The sequence below is a fragment of the Vidua chalybeata genome, chromosome 2, assembly GCF_026979565.1.
Source record: "Vidua chalybeata isolate OUT-0048 chromosome 2, bVidCha1 merged haplotype, whole genome shotgun sequence".
NCBI lineage: Eukaryota > Metazoa > Chordata > Aves > Passeriformes > Viduidae > Vidua > Vidua chalybeata.
Window position 1 is genome coordinate 2590555 of NC_071531.1, and position 15061 is coordinate 2605615.

A 15061-nucleotide genomic window follows, 5' to 3' on the forward strand; every position below is an offset into this window, starting at 1 on the left:
GTGATTTTTTTTTTTTTTCACCTCAATTAACGTTTGGCTGGCTGCTGAATTGCTTTTTGCAGTCTTAGGAAGATAAAAATGAAGCAAGAAAAAAAAGAGCGGCGAAAACGAGCGCGAGAAGAGGCCCGGAATTGTGCCAGGAGAAAAGCTGAGGAGAAGCAGGAGGGAAATGACCAATCCCAGTTCAGCCAGCACAGGGGTAGGTGGGAATGGGGGATTTTTTTGGGGCTGATTTCTCCATGGAAAGGGTGGGATGGGAGGTTTGGGGTCCTGGCACGTCCCAAGCTCTGGGCTGGGACACAGGGTAGGGATCAAAGGTTGGGTTTGATGAGCCTGGAGGGCTTTTCCAGCCTCAGTTCTCCCGGGATTCTGGGATTCTGAGCCAGCACAGAGCAATGGAATCAGCATTCTGAATAAGCCCAGTTCAGTCACAGCAGAATCCTAACACTGAGCATCACCCCCCTGTGAAAAATGTGCATTTTTACTTCAGATAAATTTTATTTAACTTCTGTTTTTATTGCCCAAACTGCTGGGGGATGTTACTCTGTGGTTTTATTCCTTGGTGAAAACCTTGATTTTTTTTTTTTTTCCCTTGGCTGGTTCCTACAAAATCAACCTGGAAAGGGGAGAGGCTCCAATTCTGAGTGAAGGCCCTGAAAAGGGATCTCAGGAAAAACACCTTGGGACACTGTTAGAGAATACCTCAAATAAAGACAGACTGATCTCCTACCTGCAGTGACTTGAAAAGTACATTTCAGATGATTGGGGAAAATAAAAATATTTCAGTCTGTGGCTTTGTAGGCATTTAAAGCTTCAGCTTTTGCTTGCTGGACGTTGGCTGCTCCACATTCCAGAGCTGGGAACTTCCCCTGCAGCCTCTCAGGGCAAAGGAAAAAGGAGGGATGTTGGAAAATAGATTTTTTTTGTCTGTATTACCAACTTGGGATATAATTAATTTATAATTTCCTAGGATTCCCTGTTAAATACTCTGGGTGTATCTTTTTAATCCCATGCCTGGTGTTCTCTGGGTGCCTGTTCCCTGTTCAGTGGCATATCCTGAAAAATATGGGAGATTTTGGCTTCCCTGTGGATTTGTAAAATCATTTATTATTATAATTAATTTTTTTTCCTGTTTGTTTTGTTTTAAATCTTTGCTCTCTCCTTTTCTCTGGCTCATCTTTAATTGTGATCCTTGGAGCCAGTGCAGGTCACCGTGACCTCATCCTAAAATCTGGGCGAGGTGTTTGTTTCCTTCAGCAAAAATTTAAATCAACCTTGGATCAAATTCCTGATGCTCAGGATGTATGGAAGAAAATAATTCTTTAAACCCTGTAATTTTCAGTGTAAAACAAACAATTAGAAACACCACTTAACCCAAATTATCTGTGCTTCATAAGTTGGTTTAAGTTTTTAAGCTTTGTAAAGTTTTTAGGCTTTTTAAAGTTTTTTAAGTTGCTTTTTAAGCTGGAATTGTGGTGAGGACGATGAAATCTTGCACCTTTTGTGCTTTTTTAATTGCATCTTTTGGATTTTCCAGGCTCTGGCCAGGATTTATACGCTGGGGACCTGGTCCTGCAGCACATCCAGCGCAATTCCGAGCAGATCAAAGCTGCTGTCCCCGACTCCGCCAAATTATTAAAGGAATTACTGGCCTGGGGTGTGATCAGAGAGGAGGATTTCACCTCACACTGCCAAACCAGCAGCACTTCCCAGGAGGTGCTGGAGCAGCTGCTCAGCTCTTTAATCCAGGAGAAGCGCCGGGTGCAGAGCAGAGCCTTCCTGCACGTGCTGAGCCAGCTGGGAGAGGTGGATCCCAAAGTGCACAAGTGGCTGCAGCACCTGGATCACCTGGGTGGGTTCTGTGAGCAGCACAGAAAAATTCTCCCTTCTCCTCCTTTGGGACAGCACAGTCAGGCTTCTCCTCTGTGTCCTTTCCCCGATTTCCAGAGGGGAAGCACAACTTGGGAGGCTCGGGAGCTCTGCAGCGATGTGGCAGAGAAAATGGAATGATTTTTTTTAAATGGTTGTAAAATCCCAGGATGGGCTTGAATGCTGATATTTGCAGCAATAATGTGGTTTTGGAGTGGAAATAATGGTGGGGTTTTGCCATTAAGCTTGGAAATAATTTCATGTTGGTGCTCTGCAGTTTCCTGTTGGGTTTATAATGGAAAAAAAAGTGGAATTTTGGGGTTTGGCGTTCTTCATTTTGCTTTATCGCATCCATATCCTTCCAAGGATTCATAGAATTCTTAGCATTCTGTTCTATTCTATTCTATTCTATTCTATTCTATTCTATTCTATTCTATTCTATTCTATTCTATTCTATTCTATTCTATTCTATTCTATTCCATTCCATTCCATTCCATTCCATTCCATTCCATTCCATTCCATTCCATTCCATTCCATTCCATTCCATTCCATTCCATTCCATTCCATCCCCACTCCATTCCATTCCTAGATCCAAATCTTGTTGTTATCATTATACAAATAATCATTTGTGAGAGTAGAATTTATATCAACACCATTCCTCATTTTTTGTTTGCATTTCCAGGACACAAAAGCTCTCACATCATCTGTACATTGAATTTCCAGACCAAACTCTCGCCCTTTGAAGAGGAATATCACATTTTAAGCACTAATAATTTAAAGCTGGAATGAAATATTGGGATATTTTTTTTTTTCATCTTTTTCAGGTCTGACAGCCACAAAAAACTTTCTCCTCCAATATGGCCAAGTTCTGCAAGAGCTTGACTTTTCTATTTTAACCCCACTGTGGAACCAGAAATATGGCAGTAAATTTGATTATGTGGCAGCTGATGGTGAAAAGCAAGAAATTTGTGATTATTTCCTCACCCCTCCCCTAGAGAAATCCCGTTGTTTTATATGGCTTTTAGAAGAAAACAGAGAACATTTTCCACACCTCCATCAAGCTTTAGATGAATTCTTTGATAAAATGGGTGAGTAGGCAAAGGGATCAGACATTCCCACTAAAAATTCATTTTTGTCGTGCAGTTTTTGACATCAAAGTTCTGCAGCTGCAGTTTTGGAGCTGCTTTGGTGGTGTTGGATACAGGGTTAGTAGCAGAATTCTTGTGATTTCACAGTTAAATTGTAAAATAATTAAAATATTGCTATTTCCATCAATCACCATGACTTTTATCCTTTCAACAGATGATCCAACTATTTTATTAAAGAAGCAGGGAAATGAGAATTTATCAGTAAGTGAACTTCATTTTTCTTTGCCCTCAGCTCAGAAAGAAATGTTTGCTATTTTAGAAAAGGAAATATTTTGCAGCCTTGTGCTCCAGACTTATTGGAGCTTTAATCTCTTTGTTTTAGCTCCCTTTTCTTAAATTATTTGATATTTGAATTATTTAATTCTTATTTGACATTTGAATTATTTAATAATAATTTTTCAAGTGTGCCTCATTCTGAATCACTTTTTGATTGGTGCCATCATTAAAATCCATCCCAATTGGCAGAAATGGATTTTGGATTTCAGTTAATTCTGTGTTTGAGGCACCCTCATTTGAATTTCTTGTCTGCAGTTAAATTTACCTTTAAAAATCCAAGATTTGCTTTTGATTCAGAATAAAGTTTCAAAGTTAATTAATGTACATATTAATAAAATGCAGAATTTTTAATGTGCACCTTAATAAAATGCAGAATTTTAAATGTACACATCAATAAAATGCAGACTTTTTAATGTGCACATTAATAAAGGCAGAGTTTTGAATGTGCATATTAATAAAATGCAGAATTTTTTAGATGCACATTAATAAAATGCAAAATTTTGAATGTACATATTAATAAAATGTAGAATTTTTAAGTGTACACTAATAAAATGCAGACTTTTTAATGTGCATGTTAATAAATGCAGAATTTTAAGTGTGCACTAATGAAATGAAGAATTTTCAATGTACATGTCAATAAAATGCACAATTTTTAATGTACATGTTAATGAAATGCAGATTTAAAAAATCTATACATTAATGAAATGCAGAATTTTTAATGTACACATTAATAAAATTCAGATTTTTCAATGTACACATAAATGAAATGCAGAATTTTTAATGTACACATTAATAAAATTCAGATTTTTCAGTGTACACATAAATGAAATGCAGAATTTTTAATGTACACATTAATAAAATTCAGATTTTTAAGTGTACACATAAATGAAATGCAGATTTTTTTTTTCTTTTGCATTTCATGAATTGGGACAATCCAAGAATGAAATGAAAACCAGCACAAGAAAACTGCTTTGATTTCAGTGTTACAGCCTAAAATAACCTGTAATCATTCTGTAATAATTATTCATTATTATTAACCTGTAATTCTTATTTGTAACCCAAATCCTGCTAAAGAATTAATTCAAATTTCAGTTCCTTCATCTTTGTCTTTCTTGGAAAACTGAAGCAACATTTGCCAATCCCGTGCCTTCATTTTATTTTCTGTTTCAGAATAATGAAATCAAAGTTAAAAACAAAAACAGGAAGAAGAATTTGAAAGATTCAAAGGTCAGTAAGTTTGGAAGCTGCTAAAGCACATACCCCCTATTTACTGCTAAAAACCCACCTAAAAACTGGGATTTTTTAAGAATTTCTGGCATTCTGATGAATGGGAGCTGGTTTTGTGAATACCTTGAGGAGACTCCTTACTGAAGTAGCTTTTCCTGAAATAAAATTAAACTGTTAAGACTTAAATTATACAGTTTTGTTAAAATTTATCAGTATAAAAGCTATTTTTAAATTTATTTATGACTCACTTTGGCTCTGACTGGAGGCACCTTCCACTGGCTCAATTCTGAATTGCTGTTGTGATTTTGATTTTTCATGTGGGAAGATGGGAATTCAGTGCAAAAATTCCATTTCATGCTCAGGAATGTCGTTAATTATTCATTATTTTATAGATTTTATTGGATTATTCTGCCTGAATTTTCTGCTGCCTTTTGGAGGATTTTGCTTTATTGAAAACCTCATGCCCTCACCCTGTTATAATTTTTCTAGAATTTCAAGAGTAAACTTCATTTTTTTCCCCTCAGGAGTTATTTTTTTTAATTAAGTGCATTTATTTGTGCATTTCTAAATTATTAGATAATAAAAATAAAGACAACTAAAATGTTTTTAATGATGTAGACAATAATAACCAGAGTCACATGTGGAATTAGGGATAACTTGTGATCAATTTGTTACAGCCTCAAATTTAAAAGGAAGTTCAATTAAATTTTGTTGAAATTGGTAAAAAAAGAGGGATTTAGGGCTGAATATCCCAATTTCTTTTTCCCAAATAAGTTCTGAAGAAGGAATGAATAACTTGAATTAAGAATTTTCTTGCTGTGGCTTAGCACTGATCATTTTACCTGGAAACTTTCCAGTTTATAATGAACATGACGAATTGAAAGAACAAAATTCAGTGTAAATAAGTTACTCCTGGTCTTTGCAGTGGATTATTTTACATGATCTTTTGTGAGGTAAAAACTCAAAGAAATCTGTTTTTAATTAGTCTATTTTAGTATTATCCAGTGGAGTTAGTACAGCACCACGAGAAGAAGAGAAGATGTTTATAGAAGAAAATAATTTGTGAGTACTTGATTCTGCTTTTATTGCTGGAGAAGAATCCCTTAAAAACACCAGGGCTGGCTTAACTTGATTTTTTTTTTTTTTTTTTTCTGATTTTTAAGGTACAGAGATTTTCCAAATGAACCCTTTGCAATCCCAGAATATCTCCAGGAGCAACTGGAGGAATTCGAAGCTCGCTATAATATATCAAATAGTAACAATTATCAAATGAATAATAATAATAATCCAGATCCAATCTCTGAGAATTTATATGAGTGAGTATAAATTTCTGTACTCAGCAGCTTCAGGGGGTGGAATTTTACTTCATAATTTCAATAATTTTTTGGATTCGTTGGTGTGTGTAATGTGTCTGTGAAGGAATGGGTTAAATGAACGGATCACAAAACTTTAATTAATTATAACAATTCGCTTTTTTTTTTTTTTTTTTTAAGTTATTTCTCTCAAATCTTGGACGAGCATGGCCCTCTGGAAATTAATAATAAATTACTGGTTGGGGAATATGAACATTTCCCTGAGGAAACTCGGAAGGTGGTGGAAGATGAAGGCGGCCTGGAGCCCTTCCTGCTGAAATCCCTTCGTTTCATCAGGGTGGATAATCTGATTGGGCTCAGGAAGCACTCGGTCCTTTTTGAAGGAAAGCCAAGCAACAACGAGCCTGGGAATAAAAAGGAAAATCCATCTGGGGAATTCCAGGGGAATTCTTCCCACAGCAAGCTGCCCTTGAATCCCTATGCCCAGGAGTTCAAGCCTCTCTCGTACCCCGTGGACGCCCCTTCAGCAGCAGCTCCTGATTTACCAGATTATCACAGCCCAGAGTATTTGTCCTGCTCCTTCCCTGCCTCCTGCACTCCTGGCAATCCTCTGGAAAATGAAAATGTTGATTCCATGGAAAACGTTCCATTTTCAGGTGTTTTACTGAAGGGCTTCGAGCCTGCAGGCCCGGCTGTGTTTTTGCCTCAGAGCTCCTGGGGTTATCAATATGGAATATTGCCCCTGGCACAGGCTGGGTTTATTTATGCTCATCCTGCAGCTCCTCAGGAAAATTGGGAATCAGCAATTCCACATGGGAAATACGGCCCTGAGGGTTTTGTGCCAGGTGAAAGCCAGGAGTACAAAGGCCTTCAGGGCCAGTTGGAGAACTTGGATATAAAGGATTCTGCTTTTCCAAATGGTTCGGGTGAAGCTGAGGAAGATAAATGTGATAAAAAAGAAAAAGGAAGGAGAAATAAACCCGGGATGAACAGCAATCCTCACACAAGGGTGGTGGCTGTTCAGGTAAGGAAGGGAACGATGCTGGAGAGATTTTATGGCCACCAGGATGAGCAGAGGGCTGGAGCAGCTCTGCTGGCAGGAAAGGCTGGCACAGCTGGCATTGTTCACCTGCACAGGAGAAGCTTTGGGCTGAGCTCAGGGTGGCCTTGCAGGGCCTGGAGGAGCCCCAGGAAAGCTGGAGAGAGACAATTTCCAGGGGATGCAGGGACAGGACACAGGGAATGGTTTCACACTAACATAAATAGAATTAGTTTGGATATTGGGAAGAAATTCCTGGCTGTGAAGGTGGGCAGGGGCTGGGATGGAATTCCCAGAGCAGCTGGGGCTGCCCCTGGATCCCTGGCAGTGCCCAAGGCCAGGTTGGAGCAGCCTGGCACAGTGGAAGTGTCCCTGCCATGGCAGGGGTGGCACTGGGTGGCCTTTGAGGTCCCTTCCACGCATAATTCGAGGTTTGCATCTCCTTTCTCTCCCGAGGAGATTCCTCCTAAAAATCCGTGTTGTATCCCTGGTGTAGAGCTCTTCCATCGCTGTGTTTTCATCCCAGACTTACAGATTCCAGGCCCAGTTAATGAACTGAAATTAAACCTTTCCACATGGCAGGGGTGGCACTGGATGAGTTTTAAGGTCCCTTCCAACCCAAACCATTCCATGATTCCTGAGAACTTCTAAGTTGCTGCCACTCGCTGTGATTACTCATTTCTCATTTGGAATTCTTCAGAGCTGCTCACTGAATTTTGTTGGGCCTGAAGTTTTTGCAGCTCTTTTTTTTCCTGGGTGTCACAGAGGGAACTGCTGCACAAAAGTTTCAGCTTCACTTTAGAGATGAAGCAAAGTCATTCTATTCTGTGTCGTTATTTTTTTTTCCTTTTGTGATGAGTTCAAGGATTTATTTTCACTTCCACAACATTTGAGGATTTGGATTTGTGGAGAAGAGGAGGCTTAGGGTGGACCTCACTCTCTGCCACTCCCTGACAGGAGGGTGAGACACTCCTGCAAATCTTCATTTTTCAGACATTTGGAGCATGGCTTTATTTAAAGACTCACAGAACTCCCTGGAGTTGCTTGTGATCGATGAAATCAGGAAAAGGAAAAAAAATCCCTTTCAGAAACACCTCCACAATGTTTTCCCACAGTTTACAGGCCTGGATTCGGGTTGGATTTGTAAAACCCTCAGTGAGGTGTAAAAGCTCCAAACCAGAGCAGTTCATCTATGAACTGAGAAGATCTTTAATCAAATTCTGTTTCTTTTTTGTGTGTTCTAGGTAAATCAGGAAGTTGCTGATAGGGAAACCAATACTTTGCCTTTCCATCCATTTGAAAATCAACAGGTGAGTTCCCTGCATCCTGATTTACATTTCTCATGAGGGAGGTTAAAGGAATGCCCAAAAACTGAATAATGAAATGAAAGTTCTCTGAAAACAACAGGGTTTAACAGATATTTTGTATTTTGGGTTGCTTGGCTGTTATTTTGTTCTGTGATATTCTTGGAAACATCACCCAGCCCCACAAGGAAATTATTTTTGAGCTTCACTCTGATATTTGATACTGTTCTGATTGTTTTAGTCTAAGCTATTCAGACCTTGAATGTTTATGAGGTATTTCCTCACTCAAAACCTGTGTTGGAATATTCCATTTGGGCATAGAGACAGTTCAGAGTGGTGTTAATGGCAGGTTCATGTCTGTACCAGGAGATAAAAGTGAGAAAATGTGATCTGGGAACGGGCATAAATCCAACTGGTTGTTGTAACTGATGAATTTCCAGGGAGATATTCTCCGTGTGGAAAAGGAGCACCAGGTGTTGAAAGAACAGCTCAGAGAAGCAGAGGAGAAATTTGAGCAGTCACAGAGCAGGAGCTTGGAGGAAATTGCTGCTTTGGAAGAGCTCCTGAAAAAAAGTATTGAAGAGACTGAGGTAAAGCTGTTCCCCATGATCAGAGGTTGTGGAATCCCTGGGATCTTGGAGCTTGGAGCAGCCTGGCATGGTGGGAGGTGTCCTTCCCACCCCAGCCATTCCAGCATTCCCTGATGGATCCCTGATTTGGGATTTGGAGCAGTAATTCTGAATTTATTTTGTAGATATGAGGTAGTTCTTCTAATTCTTGTGAGAGTAGTTGTGGGTATTAGTAAATTTGAATTGTTTGGTTAAAATGTGTGAGAAATCAGAGCGATGTTTGGTTTTGTGTTTAGTGTACTTCGAATATGAACTGTTTTACTGAGGTGTGTTAGATTGAGTGTTACTTCTGGTTGGTTATTGTTGCTGTGTTTTATCTAAAGGATATTAGGAATTGGCTCAAAACCCTTAAAAGGTATTTTTTTTTTGGTGTATAACTTGTTAATTTATATGTATTGGTGATGTAATGGTAATAGCTGTTGTTGGTTTTGGTTGAGTTACTCTTGGAGTGTTGGAATTAAGAGTCAAACATCCTCAGTCTGCTCCAACTTTTATCTGAATAAAGCACAGTTTTCAGGAATGAAGTTTTCTTTTCTGCCTTCAGGTGTCCCAGAATGAGCTGGATTGGTTCCACCAAGACTCGGAAACACAAACGAAGAAATGGCAGCAGGAGAAGAAAGAAAACCGAGAGAATTTAAAAGCCCTGAGGGGCACAGTTAAAAAACAATCAGACACCAATGAGAGGTACAGTTGTAGATAGATTTACATCCCCTCATTCTGACAGTCTAAAGACTTCAGAACTCTTGAAGGAAATTTAATCCTTGGCTGTGAAACCAGCCAGACATTTTCTCCCAGGCTGAAATATGGACATGGCCACTTTGTTATTTTGATTTTTTTTTTTTTTGCAAATTACAGGTAAACATCTAAAATAGCTTAGAGATAACTGATGAAACTGATTTAGCAGTAATTCTCCTAATCAGATTTGACAATTCCTGCTGTATTTTAATGTCCTCTCTCAGTTTATAGAACACAGACTTTGCTCCTTGAATGCCTTTGTTTTATCTTTAGCCTTAAGTAGTTCGGGCCAAATCGCTCCTGAAAAATCATCAGCTTGGTTTTGTCTTAATCACTGCTTTATTAGCAATAAATTTAAATGTATTTAAATCGAATCCCTGAGTAGTTTGGGTTGGGATGGACCTTAAAGACCATTTATTTCCACTCCTCCCACTGTCCCAGCTTGCTCCAACCTGACCTTGGACACTTCAAGGGCTGGAAATTCCAGAATTCCTCAGGGATTAAACAGGATCTAAACCCTACAGATTGTCCTGGTGGTTATAAAGGAACACATTCCATATTTGCTAATAAATATGCTTAATAAATGTCTCATTCCTGTAGGTATTTGAAGACTATTGATGACAAGGAAAAGCAATATAATAAGTGTTTAAGTACATTTTTGGAGACCAGGTAAAACTCATGTCCCTTTCAGCAATATTTACATTTCTCTGCTTCACTCTGGGTAAAGGCTTAGGGGAAAATAAGCACTTTAACCCATAAGTTATTTGCTTTTATTTGCCATGAGTAAATATTAATATTTAGAATAAAGAAAATCATACTCTCATACATTTCCCTTGATTGCATGACACTGAGTAGCTGTAAAAAAACCTCTAAAATGGCATAAATTTTAAATACTCTGCTGTGAATGTCACTCAAATATTTCATTTCTTTTTCTTTCACAGCAATAAATTTGCTAATGATAAAGGCAAATTGGAAGAGCTGATAAAAAAGTGTCAAGGTAACAGCCAGGAGTGTGAGAAGAGAGCTGTTAACGCAGAGGTACAACCAAAAAAAAAAATCCTTCAAAACCTTTTGTTAGAGCTGGGGTTGTGCTGATGGGAGGTGGGCAAATGATATCAAAGATGTTGATTAAATATTGGAAGTGCCAAGGATGGAAATTCCACTTGAAAATCCCTCACTGTAGGAACAGAGTGTGCACTTTGTATCCTCAAACTCTTGTTTCAATTCTTTTTACAACCTGGTTTAATGTTTTATCCATTTTTCCTTGATTTTTTAACTGTTTTTTGGGGGGGGTTTTGTTTGTTTGGGAGTTGTGGTGTTGTTGTTTTTGCTCTTTTTTTGTCACAGGTCTCAGTGCTCCAAACCTGGAAGGAAACTGAAATCTGGAAGCTCAAAGGCACCATTGCCAAGGCAGAAGGAAAACTCAGGATGCTGAAGGCACTGAGCAGGTACTGGGAGTTCCCACCAGGAATTCCACTATTACTGCTTGTTAATTATTTACTATATAATATTTATTTTATATTCTATAATTATATTGACTACAGTTTTTATTTTATGTACTTATATTGAATATAGCTTTTATTTCATGTACTTCTATTGAATAGATAGTATCTATATGAAATACAATAATAAATAATAACTAATAAAAAGTAATAGTAATAATAATTATTATAATAATAATATAAAAGTGCACAGAGTTGGGGGTAAATAATATTGCCCCAAACAAAATTCAGCTGGAAATTGAGTCTCATCCTTATCCTTGTGTCTTTCTGGGCTGAGAAAATCAGATTATTTGGGTAATAATAATCCCAGTTATTCCTGCTCAGTATCCCTGGAAAAGGGCTGCAGTTTTAACTGATTTTAACCTGAAATTCCTTGAAAAGTCTAACTGGGGTTAATTGTTGTTGGGCCAACACCACTGGTCTTAAAAATAATGGGAATGTTGGAGTTTAACTGGAAATACTCAATTTTCCAGCAGCTCAGCTGCAGCAGCTCCTGTGTTGAAGTCCCAGATTGATTCCTGGGAAATATTTATTTCAAATGTCAAGAAACAACTGGAAAAAGTTGAGGTAAGGCTTCGTTTCTCTCCACCAGCTTCTCAGTTGAACTTTGGAAAGGAAAGCATTAAATAACATTTGTATTTGTTTTTTAAAACACCAGTAGCTTGTCCTCCAAATGCTGAGGGGATTTTTTTTTAATTACAAAAGAAAGAGACAGTTTGGAGTCCAGGTTGGTAATTTCTAGTGGGTGTAGTCACTTTTCTAAAGGCAAAAATCTGCCCTTTATACACTTGCTTCAAAATTGGGTCCCCACGTGTAGTGGTTTCAGTTCGTTGAGATTTTACGAATTTCAAGATTTAATTCCATTTTAATTCATTTAATTTCAAAATTTAAGATTTAATCTTCCTTAGATTTTTCTCCTATTCCAAACCACGACACCACATTGACAACATTTTTGTTGGTGACCTTTCGAAACTTAGGGAACTTCTTTAAAAAAAAAAAAAAAAACAAAACAACAGAAAACCAGGGAGCTCTGTGAGAAGTTCACTGTAAAAATGGGATTTTTTTAATGAGGAGGGAGCTCAGGTTGGTGCTGGTGTGGAGGGTGCTGATGGTTGGTTTTGCTTCTGCAGGCTGAGTATGAGGAGAAAATCGAGCTGGTGAAGAACGGGGCCCGGAACTGCCTCAGTAAAGTGGAAATTGTGGATTTTCCTTGGCCTCAGGGGCTTGTTGTGAGTATCCCACCCTCCCCAGCAGCTCCAGTCCCTGGCATGTCCCTTGGCGTGGCCAGCAGTGCTGGGAGGTGTCCAGGAGAACTGGAATTGCAGCCTTGGACACGCCGAGCTCTCCCTGCAGCCAGGGGATGCTCCAGAGGAAAAGGGGATGGGGATGGGGCTGGGGAAGGCCAGGGAGCAGCACATTCCCAGCTCCTGGGAGAGGCTCAAGCTGGTTTTGTCCATTGTAGGGCTCCTGTAGCACCAAAATCCTGGAATTCCAGGATGGTTTGGGTTGGAAGGGACCCTGAAGATCATCCAGTTGCAACCCTGACACCTTCCACTGTGCCAGGCTGCTCCAACCCCGTGTCCAGCCTGGCCTTGGGCACTGCCAGGGATCCAGGGGCATCCCCACCTTGCCAGGGAACAATTCCTGCCCAATATCCCATCCAGCCCTGCCCTCCTTCAGCTCAAGGCCATTCCCTGTGTCCTGCCAAGTCCCAAGTCTGTCTGCAGCTCTCCTGGAGCTGCTTGAGGCACTGGAAGGGGCTCTCTGGAGCCTTCTCCAGGCTGAGGAGCCCCAAAATCACTGGGATAAAGCTCCATTATGCAGAACCCCAGGATCCCCGGGGCTGGAAAAGCCCTCCCAGCCCATGCAGTGCCAGCTGTGCCCACCTTGTCCCCAGCCCAGAGCTCTGAGTGCCACCTCCAGGGGACACCTGCAGGGATGGGCACTGCAAAGCTCCCTGGGCAGCCCCTGCCAAGGCCTGAGCAGCCTTTCCATGGGGAAACTTTCCCAAAGGAATTCCTGCAGCACCGTGTGTTGCAAACACCAAGCTCAGCTGCCAGCCAGGTGTGTCAGCAAGGAGGTGGAGCAGAGCCATTTTTGGGAGTGAGAACAGCCCCAGAAATCCTGTCCACAGATCTTTTCTCATGGCCCAACAGCTCCACCAGTGCTTTGCTCAAGTCAAAGCAGTTTTTTCTGTCCCCTCTGATTGGTCCTTTTAAAGTTGTTTTTTTCTCTGTTGAATATCTTGGTTTGTATTTTGGTGTGTTTTTTTTATGTTTTTTTTTTTGGTCTGGGTGTAAGTTAGATTCAGGGCTCTGGTCTAATATTTGAGATGGTTATGACACTTTTTCTGGGCTTCTGCAGAAAACTCCTGCTCTCCTGCCTAATTGCCCACTTATTTTTAGGTCTGTCCTTTCTATTTATTGACACAGAATATGGAGACAACTTAATCACCACCAATTTATTGGGAAAGAGCAGCTTTTGTGCCTCTAGTTCTGCATTTGGAATTTATTTTTTCTGCAGTAAGACCAGAGTGAACTTTTAGAAGAGAAATAACCATAAGGTCAGACAACTGCCCTGATGTAAAGGAGTGTTTAAGATGAACTGATGTCACCTTTGACATCCTGGGCACAACCAAACCTGTCACAATTCCCACTGCACTGCAAATGCTGAATTTGTTTTAATCACTGTTTCCTGTGAAATGTGTTTGTTTCCTAGACAATGCCAGGCAGACCTTCCGTGTGTGACCCTGCCATTGTCACCTATTCCTTGGCACCTGCACATCCCAGTGCCCTTCCTGCATTTTCCAGTTCTGATGGAAAAGCTCCAGCCCAGCTTCCACTCCAAGCACAGACCGGAGCCCATCCTGCACCTGCCACCTCTGAGGCTTCTTCTGCAGCTGGGAAAACACATCCCAAAGCTCCAGAGGAGTCACCTTCCAGTAACATCTCACCATCCTGCCCATCAGGAACTTCTGGAAATAACTCCCAGCATGTCCAACCCAACCTGAGCCACCAAGATCCCTCAGCTCTGCAGCCAAAGCCTTCTGGAGTTCCAGACAACAAAATGTTTCCAAAAAGAAATGAAAATATTTTTGCCCAGCTCCAGAGTATATTCCCAAACTATAGCAGGTATTGGATTGAAGGAGTGCTGTGAAACAAGGTCTGAACAGCCAGGGATGAAGTGCAGAAAGAATTGAGTTTGTTCTGCTGACAAGGGATGGAGGAACAGGACAGAGAGGAATGGGTTTAAACTGCCAGAGGGCAGGGCTGGATGGGAGATTGGGAATTTGGGAGGGTGGGCAGGGGCTGGGATGGAATTCCCAGAGCAGCTGGGGCTGCCCCTGGATCCCTGGCAGTGCCCAAGGCCAGGTTGGACAGTGGGAGGTGTCCCTGCCATGGCAGGGGTTGGAATTGGATGAGCTTTCAGGTCTCTCCCAGCCCAACCCATTCCATGACTCTGGTGATTGTTCAGGGATTTCATCCTGGAGAGTCACTGGGAGCGGGCTCCAGTTCATGGGAAAAGCTGGTTCCTTTGATCCTGCTGGGATCAAACAGAGCCTGCAGTGCTCTCCAGGCCATCCCTGATCCTGCCTTTCCTGTCTCTCCAGCTCAGACCTCACTGCCTCCATCAGGGAGGTGCAGAGGAGAAATAGGAACAGCGTGGCCGGCCTGAGCCCGGATGAAATCCTCAGCCAGGCCACGGAGCTCATCCTGAACCAGCAGCTCAAGGTACTGGGGCTGCAGCTGCTCCTCTTCCTCCCGTGGGAAATGGAGCAGCACAGCCCCAAGAACACAGTTCCTTTCTGATCCCTGTGCAGGCAGCACCTCCAGCAGGCAGAGCCCTGCATTCCCCAGCTCCCCCAGCACGGGGCACGGGAACCGGCCCTGGCTCTCCCCAGGCAGCACGCGGCCCTAAATCCTCCTCCAGTAAAAACCCCTCTCAGCCAAACCTGCATCCCTGGGGAAATGCTGGAGCTACACCTAAAGCCAAATGGACAAAGCGGGACAGTGCTGTAA

The 15061-nt window shown here is 41.0% G+C and overlaps 1 protein-coding gene across 3 annotated transcripts in view; it reads left to right on the forward strand.

Moving 5' to 3' along the window:
* TTC3 (tetratricopeptide repeat domain 3) overlaps window positions 1-15061 on the forward strand; it is a 56061-nt gene that overhangs the window by 39038 nt on the left and 1962 nt on the right. For 2 of the 3 annotated variants that reach the window (XM_053936557.1, XM_053936559.1), the window contains 19 exons: window positions 63-199; window positions 1538-1852; window positions 2694-2957; window positions 3172-3218; window positions 4464-4520; window positions 5506-5582; window positions 5684-5836; window positions 6014-6857; window positions 8117-8182; window positions 8617-8766; window positions 9350-9489; window positions 10141-10209; window positions 10482-10578; window positions 10888-10988; window positions 11516-11609; window positions 12173-12271; window positions 13761-14173; window positions 14653-14773; window positions 14863-15057. In XM_053936557.1, coding sequence (XP_053792532.1) covers window positions 63-199; window positions 1538-1852; window positions 2694-2957; window positions 3172-3218; window positions 4464-4520; window positions 5506-5582; window positions 5684-5836; window positions 6014-6857; window positions 8117-8182; window positions 8617-8766; window positions 9350-9489; window positions 10141-10209; window positions 10482-10578; window positions 10888-10988; window positions 11516-11609; window positions 12173-12271; window positions 13761-14173; window positions 14653-14773; window positions 14863-15057 — 3439 coding nt within the window. The remainder of the gene's footprint in view (window positions 1-62; window positions 200-1537; window positions 1853-2693; window positions 2958-3171; window positions 3219-4463; window positions 4521-5505; window positions 5583-5683; window positions 5837-6013; window positions 6858-8116; window positions 8183-8616; window positions 8767-9349; window positions 9490-10140; window positions 10210-10481; window positions 10579-10887; window positions 10989-11515; window positions 11610-12172; window positions 12272-13760; window positions 14174-14652; window positions 14774-14862; window positions 15058-15061) is intronic. The other variant, XM_053936558.1, reaches the window with a different exon arrangement.